Genomic DNA, 19,805 nt, shown 5'->3' on the forward strand with positions numbered 1-19,805 from the left:
ATCCTTAAACTACTATGTAGTCAGATGTTAATCTAAAAGCGTTACTATACAGGGTGTTAATTAAGTATGTACCATAAATTATTTAACAGGCGATTGTTTGAGTAATTTTAAGACAAAAAGTTCATATGAACATAGGTCCGCAAGTTCTATGGCGGTGTTATTTATAACATTAAGGAGCTAATTTACCCCTAACATGATTAAATTTATTAAGTCCAGTGTAATCTCGAACGGGACCTGAAGAAATATTTGTGGCAAAAAAATTGGGGCACCTCAATTTTGTGCCATTTTTAATATGTTATTTGATTTACTCAAATACAAATACAACTTTTTCGTATCTCGCTTATTTTTCGAGAAAAAAAAAGTCCACTTAATTGCATATCCCTGTATCACACAAGGAATTTGGGGAAAAGTTTCATTTGGAATTTATTATTAACTAAGCAAGATACGAAAAAAATTCAAGAGACAGAAAAGTTTTATTTGTATAATCCACAGAACATAATAAAAATTGCACAAAAGTCAGTGGCATATATTTTAGTTGTTGTTAAATTTTAACACCCTGTATATTGAGAACGAAGAATTTCTGGACATATGTTTATATGAACTTCCGGCTCTAGCCAAGGCAAAAGCCGCGTGGACCGTAGCGAGTGTCAGCGGCATCCCTACTATAAGCAAAAATGCCTCGCCTGCGTTAGTACACATGCACCGAACTCGCTTATTCAAGCCAATGTATTTTTATTGAAGTGCGACTGCTGGTTTCTTTATGCTGTGACTTTACCAATGGGAGCATTTTCCGCAAATCGCGTTCCGCTAATCGCAAGCGTATGAACGAGACTTAGACCTAACCTAACTTTGTTTGTTGTTTACAGCTATTTATATTTTTGAAGTTAAAATTTAAAATTTTATTAAAAATAAAATGAAGGTATTTGCACGGGTGATGGTGGTTAGTTGAATTAGAGAAGTTGTATTTTGTTGCTTGTTGGTGATTGCCTTGTTTTGTATTTTCAGTACCTATGTTTTTTTTAAATGGATAGGTAGGTCAAATGCAAAAAAGTAAATGAAAATCATTTAGTAAAAATATTGCATTTATTTTAGATTTATTATAAAAAAAAGAAAAACTCCCCCAAAAAGTCCAAGCCTAGCAAGCACCTCAGCCGAGACCTCCTCAACTCATCTGACTACATCTACAGAATCGACAACATTGGAAACAGAAGTTGATGAAGATGATGTTGAAATTCAAAGTGAAGCCCCCCTGACCTTCCTATCAGCATCTTCAACAAAAAAAAGAAAAACTTCTTCGGTGCCTAATGTAAAGAAATTAACTGAAAGCTTTTCTTGGCTAGATAATACTAAAGATTTCCTATTTTGCAAATATTGCCAATTAAATTAATAGGCAACAAATTCCATTTAACCAGGCATGGAAAAAATTCACTTCATCTAAACCGAGTTAAGGCTGCAGGCAAGACACCTGCAATATCTACTTTATTGCAAGAGCCATCTCAGCAGAAAAAGGTCAATGCAATTAAGGAGGCAGAGTTAAGACTTTGTTGTTATATTGCTGAACAAAACTTGCCTATGCTTTTAATGGATACCCTTCCTTTATTAAATAAAGAACTGTACCCTGATTCAAATATTGCCAAAAATATAAATATGAAAAGGTTAAAAGCTACAAAGCTAATTACTGGCATATTGGGACCAGCTTTTAAGACTGAAATTATTAATGATCTAAAAAAATGTCAAATTTTCTCTAATTACTGATGAGACAACAGATTTAAGTGTTAAAAAGTCATTAGTAATTGTAACCAGATATTGGAGGCAGGGACAAACCCAAGACCGGTTTTTGGATTTGGTTGAGGTCGAAGAAGTGACTAGTGAAGACCTATTCAACATAATAAAAAACATTTTAGTGGAAAATGGAATCCCATTTGACAATGTCATTGGTTTTGCTTCTGACAACGCCAGTACCATGATGGGAGTTGTAAAAGGTGTCCAGGCTCGATTTAAGGAAATTTTGTCTCACATTTATGTGCAAGGTTGCACTTGCCATTCCCTTCACCTCTGCTCTTCAGCTGCAGCAAAAAAACTGCCAAACAATGTCGAGCAGTTTACAAGGGATATTTATGCATACTTTGCCCATAGCAGCAAGAGGATTTCTGAGCTAAAGGAATGTCAGATTTTTGCTAATGAAAAGCCACATAAGATGTTACATCCTAGTCAGACAAGGTGGCTATCTTTAAAGGTACCTACTTTTTTAATAAAATAAATAATGTAGTTTTTAATTTTTAACTTTCTTTTCAGAATGTTGTGGACAGAATTTTGGAGCATTGGAATTCTTTAATCTTATTTTTTCAAAGAGCAGCTTTAGAGGATAATCTTCCCAGTGCAAGGTCCATTTTAAATGCTTTGCAAAATATAGAGTACAAATTATATCTTCTTTTTTTGGATTATGTTTTAGAATTAATTAACAAGGTAAACATGGAACTACAGTTGGAAAGTCCAAAGCTTCCAATTTTATTAAATAGAATTTTAGCATTGCATAGAACTCTTGTAAGATGTTTTTATGTTATGTCCTTTTTAAACACAGTTTTAGATGTTTGGATATTTCTCTCTGCCATACCATTTGATTTGGCATAGGTTGGAGAACTAACAATATGAGTAAATTCCCATTCCTTAGTAATTTTTTTAAATATTTCTGACATGAACTGAGGTCCACCATCAGAAATAACTATTCTGGGAATCCCATATCGGGCAAATATTGACTTCATTATTTGTACTACTGTACAGCTATGTGTCAAAATATAACTTTTCTATTTCAATATATTTTGAATAATAATCAATTAAAAGTAAATATTTTTCACCATACAGCTCAAACAAGTCACAACCAACTTTATTCCATGGGATTAAGGGTATATTATGACACATTAAGGGTTCAGGAATTTGGGATTTAGAATATTTTTGACATATATAGCATGATTCAATTATTTGTTTAATATCATTAGACATTGTGGGACAATAAATTGAACCTTTAGCTAAGTCCAAACACTGTTTAACACCCAAATGGTTATAGTGTACTTTGTTAAACATTTCACTGTGCAAACTTTTAGGTATTACTAGACAATTTCATTTTTAAATCAAATTTTTATGCAAAGTGAACTCATCTCTGAATTTAAAATAGGGTTTTATACACTCCCTGACTTTTTTAATTGAATTGGGCCACCCATTTATTAAAATAACAGTTTTTAATTCCTGTAAAGTTTTATCACTTAAAGTCGTTTTTTCAATTTCATTTAATTTTCCTTCTGTAACATTTATTTCCTATACTACAAGACATACTTGTGCCTGCATTTCATTATCGAAATTATCATGACTTTTGTCATGAATATAAGCCCTCAATAAAGTATCTGCTATAATAAGTTTTTTGCCTGGCTTATAGTATACTTCTAAATCATATTTTTGTACCTGTAATAACATTCTTTGAAGACTAGGAGGGCACTTATTTAAAGGCTTTTTACAAATTGTTATTAAAAGCTGGAGATCTGTCTCCACTTTAACTTTTTTTCCAAAGATATATTCATGAAACCTGTTTAAACCAAAGCATATTGCTGCCATTTCTTTTTCAATTTGCGCATATCTTTCTTGGGTTTCGGTTAAAGCTTTGGAGGCAAATGAACATGGTAAGTTATTTTGAAGCAAAACTGCTCCTACAGAAATTACAGTTTCTTTTTGTATATCAAAAAATTGTAAACAAAAGACTTGACGTTAAGATCTTTTTTAAATTCTCAAATGCTTTTTGGTGCAAAGATCCCCATGTAAAGATTACATCTTTTTTTCAGTAATGCTCTTAAAGGCTCTGGATTTGTTGAAAAATTTGGAATAAATTTACTAACATAAGTAAGCATTCCCAAAGCCCTCTGAACATCCTCTTTGCATGCAGGCGTTGTCAATTGCTTTATTGCTGCTAATTTTGACTCTTCTAATGACACTCCATCACCTGAAATTTGGTGTCCCATGTACTTTATATTAGATTTACCTAAATGACACTTTTCCAGATTAAATTTAATATTATTAGATTTTGCAGTTTCTAGGACCTTTATCAACCTCAGATCATGTTCTAATTTATCTTTTCCAAAAATTACCATGTCATCAATATAAATTCCTGTCCCTTCACAACCTTGAAATATTTCCCTAAACTTATGTTGGAAAACCTCAGGTGCAGACTATTCCATATGGTAATCTCAGAAATTTATACCGCCCAAATGGCATGCCAAACACACAAAGATCTGTACTTTCTTTGTCAAGAGCAATTTGGTAAAACCTACAAGTTGCATCTAATGTGGAAAGAACCTTGGCACCGGCCATTTTAGCTGTAATCTCTTTCAGCGTTGGAATTAAATATTGTTCCCTCTGTATGCCTTCATTCAGATTTTTTGGGTCTAAGCATATTCTGAGAGTACTATTTAGTCTTCTAGCTATAACTAGAGCATTAACCCAGTCAGTTGCTCCTTCCACTTTTTCAATTATTTTTTGTTTTTCAAGTGATATTTACCTGGTAAACAACTTATACCCTCAAAATTTTCTTTATATTTATCTAATAAGTCTTTATACTCATTATTCTCACTTTTTATAGATTCTATCTTTTTTATAATTCCTAGATTCATGCAAGAGGACAAGCCCAAAATAGCCTGTGTATTAAAAACATAAAACTAATAGTATTAAAAACAAAATATAAAACTCCAATTTAAACATTTTATTATTTTTCTTGCAACTTTATTCACATATGCCTACTGTTTCGTTCTCTCTTCTTTTAGTACTTTTTGCTAATTTTACTTATTTTTAGTTAACATAAGTTTTCTTTAAAGTTTAAGATATTTAATAATTAGGTCGGTAATACTTTGTTTATTTTGGTTTATTTACATTGATTTTGCATATAAAAGTTCACCCGGTATAACACACGCGTTTCTTAATAAATTGTTAATATTTAAACTCGACCTATCTTACATTTCCTTACTCTCTTACTCCAATGTTCCTTCCATCAAGCCTTGTTCTTTTATCCTACTTTACCTTATGGACCCCTCAGGGCGAGAGGAGTAAGCTTTTTGACCGAGGTCATACGCCAAAAACTTAAAATACGGAATAGGTGTGCGGTACCGGAGAGCAGTAGTACTACGGCAATTATTGAATCGGTACCTAAATCTCATGCGAGATAATACCGAAGTGCATCACGTCTTTGTCGATTTAATGAAAGCTGATTGGGGTGTTCCTTATATCAACATCCTTTACTTCATTTATTACTAGGGTAAGTCGAGTCATTCTTTTTCCTTTTACGTCAAATTATGTCTCTTCTTATTTCGTTTCTATTTTATTTCGTTCATTACATAATCACTGCGTGCGTGCGTCGAAAACAGAAGGATCACTTTATTTCAGTGTGCCTGGAGCAGCGTCCCTATTTCTTTACAGTCTGGTCTTGATAACTTGATAAATAGTTGAGATCGAAATAACCTTGATTAAACATATATTTATTATAAACAGGCCCGAAAAATTTGGTCCTTCGAGCCGGATTCTCCAAAGGCACAACTGATTTGACATTTTTGGTGATTTTTTACTTTTATATGCAAAATTTATGATTGCGATTTTAGGTTGAAATTGCTTACTTATTTTACTACTTAATTCATCTTTCTACTATACTTACTGCTACTTAACTATATTTACTTATTACTACTTACTTTGCTACTAATTTTAGTCAATTGCTGACTTATTTAGTCAATTTAATTTACTGCTGTTGCCGAAATAATATTTAATAGATTTTGCTTTTTTTAAATTTAATCAAGTGGATTTTACCTCATTTATTACTTTGTTGAAATGGCTCCGATTAATTCAGATACAAAAATTGCCAGAGCCAAAGCTCTTAGACAAACCTCTTTAAATCAATTAAATCATATACATCAAATTGCTCTGGAAGCTAAGGCTGACGCTTCATTCCAAAACTCCATTCATTCGCTTCATTCCAGATTCAAACTAATTTTTTTGTAAAATCTCAAGAGGTTGAAACTATGTTTTTCGACAATTTTGAATCCCGATTAGAAGACTCGATGTCACCTTTTATTAGCACTTTTGCTCCTGCTGCTATAACTAATATTGCGTCAGATCATTCATTAATTCCTAAAATGAAATTACCTCCCTTTTCCGGAGATATATCAAATTTTCCTACTTTTCAACAAAGTTTTAATACTATGGTACATACCAATAGAGCCGTATCTACTATCGAAAAATTTAATTTACTTCTCTCTTGTCTAAGCGGCCCACTACATGATTTAATTTCAGATATACCTATACGTCATGAAAATTATCTTAATGCCTATACTACTATAATAGAGCGATATCAAAATCCTCGATTAAGAGCTTATAACCACTGGAAGGCTATTGAAAACTCTCCTAAAGTTACCACAGAAAATGCAGAAACTCTGCGTAATCTGGTTGATACATTTACTAAACATATAGCTGCATTAAAGGTTATGAAATTGCCAACTAATGAGTGTGATTTCATTTTGTGTTATATGATGCTTGATAGATTGGATTCTAACACTAGATGTGCATATGACCAGTCTCAGGGCACTAATGAAATTCCCAAGTATGAGTCGGTTAAAACTTTTGTCTTAAAACAATGTACAGCACTAGAATGTGCTACTAAAGCTTTCTCTTCTGTTCCTGCTAGAATGGGATTACCAAATATTTTGCCTGCTACCAAATCTAATTTTTCGAATAACCCTCGTAATGTAAATACCAATACCAGAAATAAAACATTTCATGTGTGTAGTCAGTCTTCACCAACTTGTTTTTTGTGCAAAGGCAAGCATATTATTTATCAATGTTCGATATTTTTAAGTAAAATTCCTGGTGAACGATATGATATTATTAAGAAGCAGCGTGCTTGCATAAATTGCTTAGCAACCGCGCACACTGTGACACAGTGTACTTCTAAAAAACGGTGTCGCTATTGTAACCATGGTCATCACAGTCTCTTACATTTTCAAGATAATAATCAAATTGAAGAAAATCAAATACCTTCTACTTCTGACATCCTTGCCTCTACGTCCTCAGATTCACAAGTCAGTAAAGTCGGGATGATGATTAATAATTAAGAAATTTTACTGGGTACAGTAATAGTAAGAAAAAGATATTTTCCAAAATTGGCAATCTTTCAGAGCTATTCTAGACACTGGTGCTCAAAATACTTTTATTTTTAAAGCGTGCGTTAACAAACTTGGTTTACATACATTTAATATTGCTATGACTTGAGGGGCTAGATAAAACGTGTACCTCTGCGAAATCAGGAGTCTCCCTTACTATTGGATCTCATTGTAATTCTACTGAAACTTTCGATGTAAATGCTATTATTATGGATAAAATCTGCGATCAAATCCCTACTACCACTATTTCTTTGACTAAATGTCCTCAAATAGAAAATCTTACTCTTTCTGATCCAGATTTTAATAAGCCCGGACCAATTCATTTACTCTTAGGTAACGACGTTGTTCCTTATATTTTGCGGGATGTTAAAATTTGCATGGGTTTCGATAATCCTGTTTGTTTAAATACGTTGTTTGGTTGGGCAATTGTTGGGAAAACTTCTAATAATTCTCCAATTTTGCAGAAGCAAAAAACATTTTTTACAAAAACATCTGGTTCTAATCTTGATTTAACTCTGGAAAAATTCTGGGAAGTTGAAAAGGTTCCAGAAGTTGTCTGTATTAGCCCGGAGGAAGAATATTGCCATAAATATTTTGAAGAAACAACTACACTTTCGCCTCAAGGTCGCTATGTAGTTTCGTTGCCATTTGGAGTTGTTTCACCTGATTTTGGAGACACACGAACGATGGCTTTAAAGCGTTTTTATGCGCTCGAACGTCGTTTGCTATAAAATAAACATTTCTACAGTGCATACTCGGAAATAATGCGTGATTATTTAGATTGTGGACATATGAACATTATTTTCAGTACATGCAGGCCGTTTCCCAGCCTGCATTTACTGAAATTAATAATTTCTTCTACATTCATCATGCTATATTTAAGGAATCTTGTACTACGCCTGTAAGAATTGTTTACGATGCTAGTGCATGCGCACCTAACAAGATTTCTTTAAATAAAGCGCTCTATACGGGGCCTAAATTGCAAAAGGATTTGATAGAGATACTATTGAATTTTCGTTTTAGTAAATACGTCTTCACTTGCGACATTAAAGCAATGTATAGGATGATACAAGTAAATCCTTTGGACCGAAAATTCCTAAGAATTTTATGGCGTTTTTCACCGGACCAACCAATCTCGGATTATGAGATTAATGTTGTTGTTTTTGGGGTAACTTGCTCACCCTTTCTTGCAATACATACCTTGCTAAAATTAGCTAATGATCATTCTGATTTGCCATTAGCTAGTGATTTAATTATTCATTCATCTTATATTGATGATATACATGGGTCCCATGACTCTTTGGACACTTTGCTACTTATGAAAGATCAACTTATTACTCTTTTGATGCGAGCAGGTTTTTTAGTTCGAAAATGGGCTACCAATAACCCTAAAGTATTAGAAGGCATACCAGAAGATCACATTCAGACAGAATCGCTTTCTTTTGACCCTGAAAACCGTAATTTTTTAAAAATCCTTGGCTTAAAATGGAGCCCGGTTTCAGATGCATTTCTTTATCACTTTGATTGCTCTGTAATAGAGCCTCTTACTAAAAGAAAATTACTTTCTGATTTGTGTAAGATTTTTGACCCATCGAGTTATTTAACCCCCCTTACTATATTTGCAAAACTATTAATTCAACATTTGTGACAGCTAAAACTTGCCTGGGATCAAGAAATACCCAAAGAAGTTACCCTCAAATGGATAAAATATAAATCTGAATTAAAATTGCTACATGATTTGAAAATTTTACGTCACATTGATATACGAGACTCTCGTTCAATCCAATTGATAGGATTATGTGATGCTTCTGAGAAGACCTATTGTATAAAAGTAAGGTTGCTTTACAAACTATTGGTATACCTAGACTAGAGTTATTGTCTATGGTACTTCTTACAAAATTAATCCAATTTACTACTCATAGTCTTTCTCAAAGGTATTCTTTTGATCAAATATTTTGCTTTTCTGACAATACCGTCGCATTACATTGGATCAAAGGTTCTGCTCATTCTTGGAAACAGTTTGTAGCTAATCGTGTTTCATATATATGTCGGTAGAATTATATTATTTGCTTTGTTTTGTTAATTTAACGCATCTAGTTATAAAAAGTTTAAGAATTTTGAATGAGTAATGCATAAATCCCTTTTTATGCAAAGGTAGTCACAAGCCCGGTATTTTTGACCCGAGAGAAGAACACGACGAGTTTAGTTGGTACGGTCGAGGCGTTCGGAGAATGGGCTTATGAATTCGTTCTGCTAATTACGGATTTGTTTATTAAATTTAATTTGTTCGTTCTTGTGAATTTATTTAATAGAAATAAATCATAATGTCTGAAAGTGAAAGTGAGTTTATTCCGACATCAGAAGTGAGATCTAATTCACACCCACAAGACGAAGGACAATGGACTAAAATTTTGGAGGTGCAAAATCGTTTGCACGTTTTGGAGGTGCAAATTTACTTGAGTTAATTAAAGCCGTTCAAACACCAGGACCAAGCAATAAAAATGTTACACCTCTTTTCCTCTTTAAGTTTAATCCGGATGACGACACTGATCCCATTTCCTGGTGTTCTACAGTTGAGCTTTGTCTGGCAGATAATCCATTAGAAGATAGTGCCCTTATAATTGCACTAAGCAAAGCTTTAGAAAGAAGTGTTGTAGCGTTTTATTTTTCTATTTCTTATGTTCATTAACGCTCCATTGATATTTCATTAATTTCAATATATATATTAATAATTTCAGTCAACTTCTTTTATCGATATTTCTTTAAATTCACACTGTCAATGACACATTACTACTGTAACGCATCACTCTCCTGGTTTTATTATTTATGCTTTCTGTTGACGGTCCGTCACTCTTGGGCTGGGATTCTAAAATCACGACTCGATCTCGATACGATCACGACTTCGAATTCGATCGCGACTCGGTCGTGACGACAAGGGTGATTCTAAATTTCAATCGTCGGCTAAACTCGTTTTATTCGATTTGATTTAGGTTTCTTGGTATATATTTGTTATTTTCCCTAATATTTGACAGATGGAAACGTCAATTGTCTTTTCTATTGGTAAACACTAAGAATTTATATTTATTTTGTTAATTTTTTCGCCTTCGTGTGTTTTTATTTAAATATATGCCATATTATTTCTTTAAAATAAAAAAAATTGTCATTTAAAACCACTACTATCCATTGGAAAATCATAATTGAATTCATGGAAAATCACAAAAACTTGTTGTGTTCATCCACTTTTGGTTTTAATATGGCAACATGTGTGCAATCAATAGGACCTAGAACACCAGGGAAATTGGATCTCTCTATAAATGTTAATTTAATAATTTCACTAATCTCTTATATTTAAAAAATTAATGAATGTACAAAACCTAAATGTACACAAACTGCCTCTATTATTAACAGAAGGTTGTGGAAAGTAGGGTCGAATTAAATTTATTAGTTGTTGTGTTTAAGAAAGCTTCTTGATATACTAATAAAAACCTGGTATCATAGATAATATGCCTGGTATGACTATTGGTGAACAATAAATGAAGCAAATACGTTTAAAAAAGGATACTGTTACATTATGCAGGTATTAAAAAAGGAAGAAGCTATATCGCCTAGTGTAGACGATATACCCAAGCGTGTCGTCGACAAATCGTTAAAAACTAGGCAATCCGGAAGACACTCACGATTGAAAATTTTATTTAGAATCAGTCATATCGAGTAATCGTGTCGAGTCGTGATTTTAGAATCCCAGCCCTGCAGCCGGACTCCGTGTCGTATGGAATTCCACTGATTGATTCGATTCCACATGACCGGCACTCTATGCGCAAAAATAGTCGCCAGAACGCAACTCGTTTAATCGCTTCAAGGCGAGATGTCCGGACGTGTGGTTTTCAATACATTTGTTTACGTTTTATTTGACAGCTGATTTTTTTGCCTTTGTGAAGTTCATGAATTTTGTTTTTTTGGTGTTTAACATTGATTTATCATGTACTTATTATGAGGGTTCGTGCCGAACATTGGCAGATGTTGCTAGAACTCTGTGAGGCAAATCCAGAGTTAATAACAAACAAATTTAATGGCCCTGATGGCAAAACAAAGGGGCATGCTCTCTGGCAAAATGTTGCCCATAAATTAAATAGTCTTGGATTTGGTGAAAAAACCAAGGATGAATGGAGAAGGGTGAGTATTATCAAAGTAAAGAAAAGTAATATAATCATTATTATACCTACTTAGTTTTTTATATGAAATTAATAAATAGGTATAGGTACTTACCACTTACCTTCTTACCTATACCCACATTAGTTCCCATTTCCTTTCTAGACATAATAATAATATGTGGATGTAGGTATGAGTAGTGCTTATCTTTTTTGTACTAATATTATTAAGTACCTATTATACATAATATAAAAATCGGATGCATGACTTTTGGTTTTAGGCATTAACTGATTGGAAGTGCAAAACCAAAGCAAAAGCAGCCAAAATAAAACTAGAAATTAATAGAACAGGTGGTGGTGCTGCTAATTATATTCCATTATCAGAAATAGAAAACAGGTTGCTTGCCCTCATGGGCTCCAAAGCTATAGAGGGGGATGTAAATATTGTGGAACTTGGCTTTGGTAATGTAAGTGTATGTATATTACAACAGTGCAATATAGAGGAATATTTTAGTTTTTTAGAGTTGTGTGGTTTGGTATTTTGGAAAAGGTACTATGGTGAATCGTTGATTGAATTATTACACTAAGTATTTTAAATGTATTATGTATAAATCTTACAAAATGCTCTAGAATAATTTAATTTTTGCTTGTTTTTAGGAAACAAATATTTGTGGAATTGAGGCTGACCATTCATTGGACCACCCTTACACTAAAAAAGGAAAATTGCCTCTGGCTTCAATGAATAATATTTCTACAGCCACACCAAAAAGGAAAATCACTGAGTCAACAGCTCACCCTGTAAAACGTATAAGGCATGTAGAATTACAAAGGTTGTCAAAAAATCTCCTTGCAATAAATGAAGAAGCATTAAAAACTTTGCAAAATATTGACAACAACATGGGTTCAATAGCGGAGTCTCTGAGGGATATTAAAGAAATTTTACAGAAAAAATGACTGAATCACTAATATACATATATAATATGAATATTATAAAATATATTATATGTATATATTTTATTATTTATATAATGTATTTATATTATCTGTTTTTGATTTGTGAATTTGTTTATTTTTTTAATTTAAATCAAAATTTAGTTGACTGAGTTAAAGTTTCTTGTGTTATACCTATTTGTTAGAACTAAAATTACTTATAGGTATGTCTATTTAATTAACTGAGTTATGAAACGTCAAATTTTGTGCTTAAGATAAAAGTAATTTTAGTATGTTTACTAGGCTGTGATAAAGCGCTGTTAAATGTACGTATTTGGTTAAAGGTTCCTAATAAAGTATAATTTGTAGTATTATTGAATGTTTCCTGTTATAGAAAATTTCGCCTTCCATGCCACCCCAGTGATTTATGGCTTTTAGAGAAATTATCATAAAATAATTAAAATTTTTTAATACTTAAATGATTGCATAAACCTATAAAGCCATTTTTTAAAAATAAAAAATTGATAAGCTTAAAAATATTTATTTATACCTTTTTATTTATAATTTATATTACAAAGTTTCAAATTTTAAGGAAATTTAAATTGAATTATATAATAATATATAAAAAAAAAACAAATTCTGAAATATAGGCATGCTTAATTTTATTTAATATAATTACTTTAAAAATTAATTTTTGGTATTTCTTTTGTGTCATTAAGAATTTTCTTGTATCAGCCCTCAAATGTAGTGACCATACAAAAAAAACTATTTGTTATAAATAAAGTTTCTTACTTTTCAATTCTTACAATTAGAAAATATTTCTTAATTAACAAAAAAAGATTAAAAAAAAAAAAACATTGTTTACTTTCTATACTGCTTTATATTTATATAAATCTCGATATAAACTTAATTTCTAAAGTAAAGATTAATGAGATTTCTTCTTGCGTTATTCCCTTCTTGATTGTTGGCGGCAACATTATTGGGAACCATGGCATAAATTGGCTCTTGAGGCTGTGGAACTTCAAAATCAATTCCCAATCTGGTTTCTACACAGAGATTATGGAGAATCCCACAAGCATTAAAAATCTGCCCCACCATTTCAGGAGAATATCTTAAAACTTTAGAAAGACACAAAAACCGACCCTTTAAGACACCAATGCATCTCTCCACGCAGTTTCTTGTTTGTATATGGGCCTGTGTATATCTGCCTTCAGGAGACTCAGGCAATGCATTCTCTATAGGAGTCATAAGCCAAGGCTCCTGAGGATACTCTGAATCCCCGAGCAACCATGAATTTCTGTCACCTGCAGACAGATACCACATACATTTTAAGCTTTACTACCATCTTATGAAAATATTTTTTATTATTTACCTCTTAAGAGGATTATTCACCCATAAATTTCTGTTTCCTGGATAATTTTTTTATTTTACAATATTTTTTAATGCGGTTTTTACTAATGAAATGTACATATTTTTGTCAAGAGATGATAGGTGCCAGTTTTTCAAATTTCTAAAATTTTGATTTTTTATTTAAAAACCAAAAAGATAAATAAAAAAACCTTTTCATACGTCTCTAGATACATCGATTTTAGAAACATTATATTAAAAAACCATTTCAAATAAAAAAATAATAATAAACCTTTGAGAATGGAAATACAAAATTCAGGCATTTTTCTTATAATTTCTTGGACCGCCGATAAGTTTAGTATTATATGGCAACAACGCAAGGCCGGGCTAGCATGAGTCAAATCAAGAAACGCGCGACGCTTGTTCGGCCCGATCTGTGCAAGCGACGGTATCGGCTACTGGTCAACAGCTATAATTCAATATTATGCAAAATTGAAATGTTGATTGGCATTTCACTTAGAAGTATTTTATTGCGAAGGTGTTCCAATTTTCTGCACGTTGTTCTTTACACTATTAGGTTTTTTATGTTTATTTTTAAGAAATTTAATTTATTATTTTTTATTTTTAAAAAAAGAAAAAAGAAAAGAAGGAAAGTCAAAAGTTTATTATTCTAAACGAAAAGGTAGGAAGCCAAAAAAGCATCAGTTTAGGCCTAGAATGGCTGCAAATATGGAATAAAAATGCCACATTGCTTTTACTATTTATATATAAATGACAATAAATGATTCATTTTAGAATGAAAAAATGATAGAAAGATAAAGATTTTTTATTTTAAATGTCTACTGCCTGTAGAATCATAGATCCTAGGCATAATAGAGGCATGAAAATTCGAAACCCATCGAACTTGAGCTGTAAATGACAATTTTTGTATTACATTTGTTTGGTTTTTCTATTTTCATTAGAATATGCCATTTCGTTGTATTATAATTTTCATTTTTTTATACTTACTAACTGTTCAATATTGTCTTATATTTTATACAGCTTGTTCTAAAACATGTACCTACGTCATTATAAGTACACACAACATCCACAAACACAAAAGAAATAAGTGTAATCTAATGTAACGAGTTCAAAACTGAGACACACATTTTTTTTTAATTAATTGAATTTGGGGTTTATTTTATGCCCCTTTGATGAAGCTCACGCGTATGTCATAATTTATTTTTTGTATTCTGATTGCTAAGAACTGTTTAAGAAGGCATATTTAAAGGTGATTAACATTAAAAGAAATTAATATTTATTTATTTTTTTATTTTTCTTTGACAAGAGCTGTATATACAGGGTGGCTAAACGAAAACGAAACGGCTAAGTCGGGCTCGTAAAGATTTTAAAAAGAAAACGCTCGGACCCGTCAATTTACATTACCACGACGAAACATTTTCAGAGTATAATACCACCCCTATCTGTCATCCCTTAGCCAGGGTGGAACTAACCTCAAAAATTTTAAATGGAATAGTGGCTTGAGTTATACCTTGTTTGAGAGGTCTTTTGATTTTCTTTACGCCTACACCTAATTTAAAGGATTTCACTTCAGCGGTTCTCCAACTATTGACTATTTTAACATTGATTATAGTTTTTTGGAAAACCTGTATTAAATGTTGGGTGTTTGGAAAAACTGTATAAAATCGCAATTCTTTATCGACCTATTAATTTACAAAAATCATACATAAACACTAGTCTAACAAATACTGAAAATGGTCATCGTTATAAGCCATGCAATAATACAGATTTATATATACCGGGTGATGCGTCGCCGAGCGGAACATAGGAAAACCCATGTAAATTTTAAGGGGGTCAATTATTGGCTTCCCTGTACATTATATAAAAAAAATTTAAAATAACTTTTTGAAGAGACCAATCTGGCAAAGCCTTGTGCAAAGTTTCAAAAAATTTTAGTAAGCTAATCTTCAATTATTCAATTAAATGTAATTGCAAAATTAGCAAATTTTCAGTTCAGGTAAAACCAAACGGCACCAGTAAAGTGAATATTGTTACTGACGTGCAGAAAAGTGTCAATAAATCAGTGACAGTCGATATTTGAAAACAAGTATGGATTATTCAATCGACGAAAAAATATCCATAATTAAGTGGCATTATGCGGGAAACAGTTTTAGAGTAGTATCTGAAAAGTTTTCAGTTTATTTCCCTACTAAGTCCATTTCGTCCATTTCAACTATTAAACGTGTTGTCAATGAGTCCAAAGGTACCGTAATAAATAATTGTAAATGTTCAACTGAGGATATCGAAAATAGAGCTGAAGAAAGAGAGAACAGAGATCTTAATATTCTACTGAGTGTGGAGGAAAGCAAGATTTTTAGTACGAGGGTTCTTGGGCAAGAGGTAAATAAACAACATACAACGGTATTGCGCACTTAAAAAAAACACAAATATTATTCGTATAAATTCGAAAAACATCAAGAGTTGCAGGAAGGAGATGAAGAGCGAAGAATGGCATTTTGTTTTGAAATGATGGAAAGAGCAAATAATGATAGGAATTTTTTTAAAATATTTGTTTTACCGATGAATGTACATTTACCCTCAACAATGAACCAAATGTTCAGAATTGCCGGTATTGGAGCCAAGAAAATGAACATCGCTTTGTTCATACTTGGACACAATATCTCCAAAAAACAAATGTATTCGTGGGAATTATCGGACACCATATCATTAGACCTTTTTTTATGGACTATAACCTAACAGCTGAAACCTATTTGAATTTATTTCAAAATCAAATTGGACCCGCCTTGGAAGAAGTTGTTCAGGAAGATCAAATGATCTGGTACCAAATGAATGGTTGCCCAGCCCATAATGCAAGTATGGTTAGAGAGTGCTTGGAAAATGCTTTTAACGGCAATATTATTGGTCCACGGTACCGGATACTTTGGCCAGCCAGGTCACCTGATCTTTCACCGAATGACTTCTTTTTGTGGGGTCATTTAAAACGTGTCATTTATAAAAGTGTAAAATTTGAGAATCTAAACCAGTTACAAAACGCTATTTCGTTAGAATGTAATAAAATTTCCCAATATCAACTTAGTAACGTTAGAAATGAATTTTATGATCGGTTAGGATATTTTTTAGCTGTTAATGGGGGGTTGTTTGAACATTTGATGTTTTTATGTAATTCTTTATTATTTTTGCACTCCCTCAATAGGTAATAGCTGTCCGCAATTATTTAAATGAGAACTATCCTGGTCGCTGGATTGGACTGAGAGGCTCTGTTTAATGGGCCGTGCGGTTGCCTGACCTCTGGATTTTTTTCTGTGGGGTCACCTAAAGAGTAAAATCTATGCTACCCAACCAGCTTCAATAGAAGAATTGCGCGAAAGGATTACATTTGAATGCCAACAGATATCTCCTGATATGCTACGAAATGTGCGACGTCGATTTGAACAAAATCTGTATTATTGCATAGAAGTTAACAGTGGCCATTTTCAGCATTTGTTGGACTAGTATTTATGTATGATTGTTATTAATTAATTGTTTGACAAAGAGTTGCCATTATTTTATAAAAAACTGCATTAAATGTTAAAATAGTTAATAGTTTGAGAACCGCTAAAGTAAAGTCCTTTAAACTAGAAATAGCCGAAGAGAAGCCGTAAAAGACCATTCAAAAGAAGCTATAACTCGACCCACTATTCCATTTATAACAAATTTAAAGGATACTAATACATTTTTGAGGATAGTTTCACCCTAGCTAAGGAATGACAGATGGGGGTGGTATTAAACTCTGAAAATGTTTCTTCCTGGTAATCCAAATTGACGTGTCCGAGCGTTTGTTGAGCTCGACATGGCCGCCGTTTCGGTTAGCCCCCCTGTAATATATACAGTATATCCCAAAATTTATGTCTAAATTCATTTAAAATTCAGGGGTGTGTTCGAAAACGCTCGGACCCGTCGATTTTTATTTCAAGTTGTTCAATTTTTTCAAATGAAAGGACCTTTTTTTTATTTCATTTTTGAATTTCGCGTGAAATTTTACGTATGTTTCATGCATCATGTCCTATACCTAAAGTCAACAGTTATCGAAAAAAAGACGACCAAACATTATTATTGAAGTTCACCTTACATGCATGAAACATACGTAAAATTCCACGCGAAATTCACAGATGAGATAAAAAAAGGTGCTTTCATTTGAAAAAATGAATTTGATGGTCGTAATTTATTTTTGAGCAACCCTATATATACAAACTTCACGTACAAAAATGCGTAGCATAAAATAAAAAGCGACGGGTCACACCCCTGAATTTTAAATGATTTTAGACATAACTTTTGGGATGCACTGTATATATATAATAGTGTTAGGCATATTTGGAAATGAGATAATTTCTTTTTTCGATCTATAGGGTTGCTTCTACCCTTTTTTTACGGAAGTCACTCACATGTCTCTAATTTATTATTTATATCTTAATTACTAAAAACTGTTTTAGGGACATATATTTGAAAGTGAGACAAAATTATAAACATTTTTATATCTCATTCCTTCTCTCCCTAAATTTGTGATACTAATACCCTCCTATATAAAAGCATTTTTTATGAATAAATCAAATTCGTTAATTTGAATAGTGAATAAACTGTATTGACTGTATTAAACTATATACCAGAGGAACATGAGGATATTTTGATTGAACTTATACAAAAATGTTATTTTCTTTACTGAGACAAACGTCGTGAAATACCAAAATACGCGTGCGACTTATTTGTTAGTAAACGCAAAAAAGTCCAACCGCATGCAAACTAAAAAATGCACGAATCGGTCCCTCCCGATGAATCTCTCTGGTAACATTGACCCGCCTGCTGCGAGACGAACAGTGTTCTGCTTTGCGTTAGCGATGCGTTGTTGCCAAATGCTCACCTTCCCGATAAAGCGCGTTAAATCCATTTCAGGCAAAGTCACGTGCTGATGATTGCTCTTAAGTATTCAGCTTCTAGTACAGCTCTTACCCTTGACTGTCGCCAAATGTAGGCATCATGTGTAGCCCCAGCATATTGAGCATTTATATTTAATATTCGTAAGTTATGATCACAAATCTGTAAAGCAATGAGAAATGCATGTTATGACCTAGTAAAAGCTTTCATTTGATAAAAATATTTACAATTTGGATATTTTTGGAGTGATATCCTTTCCTCTTCAAATAGTTGTGTTCTTCTATATGGGGTCTGATAATCTCCACATGGGTACAGTCAATGGCACCTATCACTCCTGGAAAACCTCTGCTTGCCATAAAAACTTCCTTAACATTATTTTTTTCCTGGCGAATTTGTGGGAATTGTATGAATTGTATAATGTAATGAATTGTCCAGCAAATGTATTTACTAGAGCAGTCGTTATTTCATGAATTGCCTTTGACATGGTTTGCTGTGAAACCGAAATGTCATGGCTACAACCTAAAACCCTTTGATAGGATCCCGTAGCATAAAAAGCAAGGGTTCCAAAAAATTTAATATGACTGGGCACTGCTACAGGGTTATTACCCCTCTCTAGGTCAGCCAAAATACCATTCAACAAGAACCGGGCCATATCTTTATTTATTCTAAATAGTTCTTTGAATCTAGTTTCCTCAATAGAAAAAGGATCACTTTCTTCCCTCATATTTCTCCTTTCTAAATTAGCTAAACGCAAATCCTCCAGCCTCTCTTTCTCCTCAGCAGCTAATATGTTTGCCACATTTATAGGCAACATTTTAAGAAAATTAAGGCCTCAAAGAATAAAATACTCTTTTATATAAAAAAAAACAAAATTCACCAAAACAGTACAATATTTTTAATATTTTTTTATAATAATAATAATAATATGGGATAAGAACACACCGAAGACAAAACAAAAACAAAAATCATATGCTTTGGCTTGCAGCTTTGGTAGAAAAATCCCCTAAATAAAATAAAAAATCCTTAGAAATCACCAGAATCTTAGGCGATGTTTTTCATTCCGATGGTAATTTACCGAAAATACACGAACGGCCGGCGACTGTGACACGGAGTTACGAACTTGGCGACTCTCGCCAAAACAGTTGATATCAACTGTAGCAAGCGACGTGTAGATTTCCACAATACACGGAGTCCCACTCCTGGTTGGTCTTGATTGATGTTTTCTCTGATTGGATTGACATTGACAGCTCAGGCGAGAGGTGGGGTC

General features: G+C 32.7%; 3 protein-coding genes across 6 annotated transcripts; 2 read left to right on the forward strand and 1 right to left on the reverse strand.

The window, feature by feature from the left end:
* The first annotated feature begins 1,023 nt into the window (after positions 1-1,023).
* On the forward strand, positions 1,024-7,915 carry LOC126738788 (uncharacterized). Its single transcript, XM_050444229.1, is given in 5 exon segments — positions 1,024-1,031; positions 1,353-1,725; positions 1,727-2,236; positions 2,296-2,544; positions 7,649-7,915. Coding segments are annotated over 5 exon segments (1,407 nt in total).
* A 2,973-nt stretch (positions 7,916-10,888) lies between these two features.
* On the forward strand, positions 10,889-12,636 carry LOC126738599 (uncharacterized). 4 transcript variants are annotated; one of them, XR_007661391.1, is made up of 4 exons: positions 10,889-11,357; positions 11,614-11,794; positions 11,847-11,937; positions 11,990-12,636. XR_007661391.1 is itself a non-coding variant. In XM_050444003.1 (3 exons), exons 1-3 carry the CDS (start codon positions 11,175-11,177, stop codon positions 12,284-12,286), a joined length of 672 nt encoding a protein of 223 aa, XP_050299960.1. In that variant the 5' UTR covers positions 10,890-11,174; the 3' UTR covers positions 12,287-12,636. The 4 variants fall into 4 exon arrangements, 2 of the variants coding, with proteins under 2 accessions (XP_050299960.1, XP_050299961.1); XR_007661390.1 differs by having other exon boundaries at positions 10,892-11,357; positions 11,847-11,930; XM_050444003.1 differs by lacking the exon at positions 11,847-11,937 and having other exon boundaries at positions 10,890-11,357; positions 11,614-11,805.
* Positions 12,637-13,168: 532 nt separating this feature from the next.
* LOC126738789 (putative nuclease HARBI1) lies at positions 13,169-19,352 on the reverse strand. The gene is made up of 2 exons (XM_050444230.1): positions 19,145-19,352; positions 13,169-13,566 (listed from the first exon to the last, which is right to left on the reverse strand). Exons 1-2 carry the CDS (start codon positions 19,350-19,352, stop codon positions 13,169-13,171), a joined length of 606 nt encoding a protein of 201 aa, XP_050300187.1.
* Between the last annotated feature and the right edge of the window lie 453 nt (positions 19,353-19,805).

This window comes from Anthonomus grandis, chromosome 7 (genome assembly GCF_022605725.1).
Source record: "Anthonomus grandis grandis chromosome 7, icAntGran1.3, whole genome shotgun sequence".
Lineage (NCBI taxonomy): Eukaryota > Metazoa > Arthropoda > Insecta > Coleoptera > Curculionidae > Anthonomus > Anthonomus grandis.

What these genes read in the sequence shown, in the direction of transcription:
- LOC126738789 (XM_050444230.1), bottom strand. Translation starts at nt 19,352, where the DNA reads ATGTTGCCTATAAATGTGGCAAACATATTAGCTGCTGAGGAGAAAGAG. An exon ending in TTTGGCTGACCTAGAGAGGG is followed by an intron (nt 13,567 to 19,144) that starts GTAATAACCCTG and finishes ATCTGTCTGCAG; the next exon opens with GTGACAGAAATTCATGGTTG.
- LOC126738599 (XM_050444003.1), top strand. Translation starts at nt 11,175, where the DNA reads ATGAGGGTTCGTGCCGAACATTGGCAGATGTTGCTAGAACTCTGTGAG. An exon ending in CCAAGGATGAATGGAGAAGG is followed by an intron (nt 11,358 to 11,613) that starts GTGAGTATTATC and finishes TTTTGGTTTTAG; the next exon opens with GCATTAACTGATTGGAAGTG. An exon ending in TTGGCTTTGGTAATGTAAGT is followed by an intron (nt 11,806 to 11,989) that starts GTATGTATATTA and finishes GCTTGTTTTTAG; the next exon opens with GAAACAAATATTTGTGGAAT.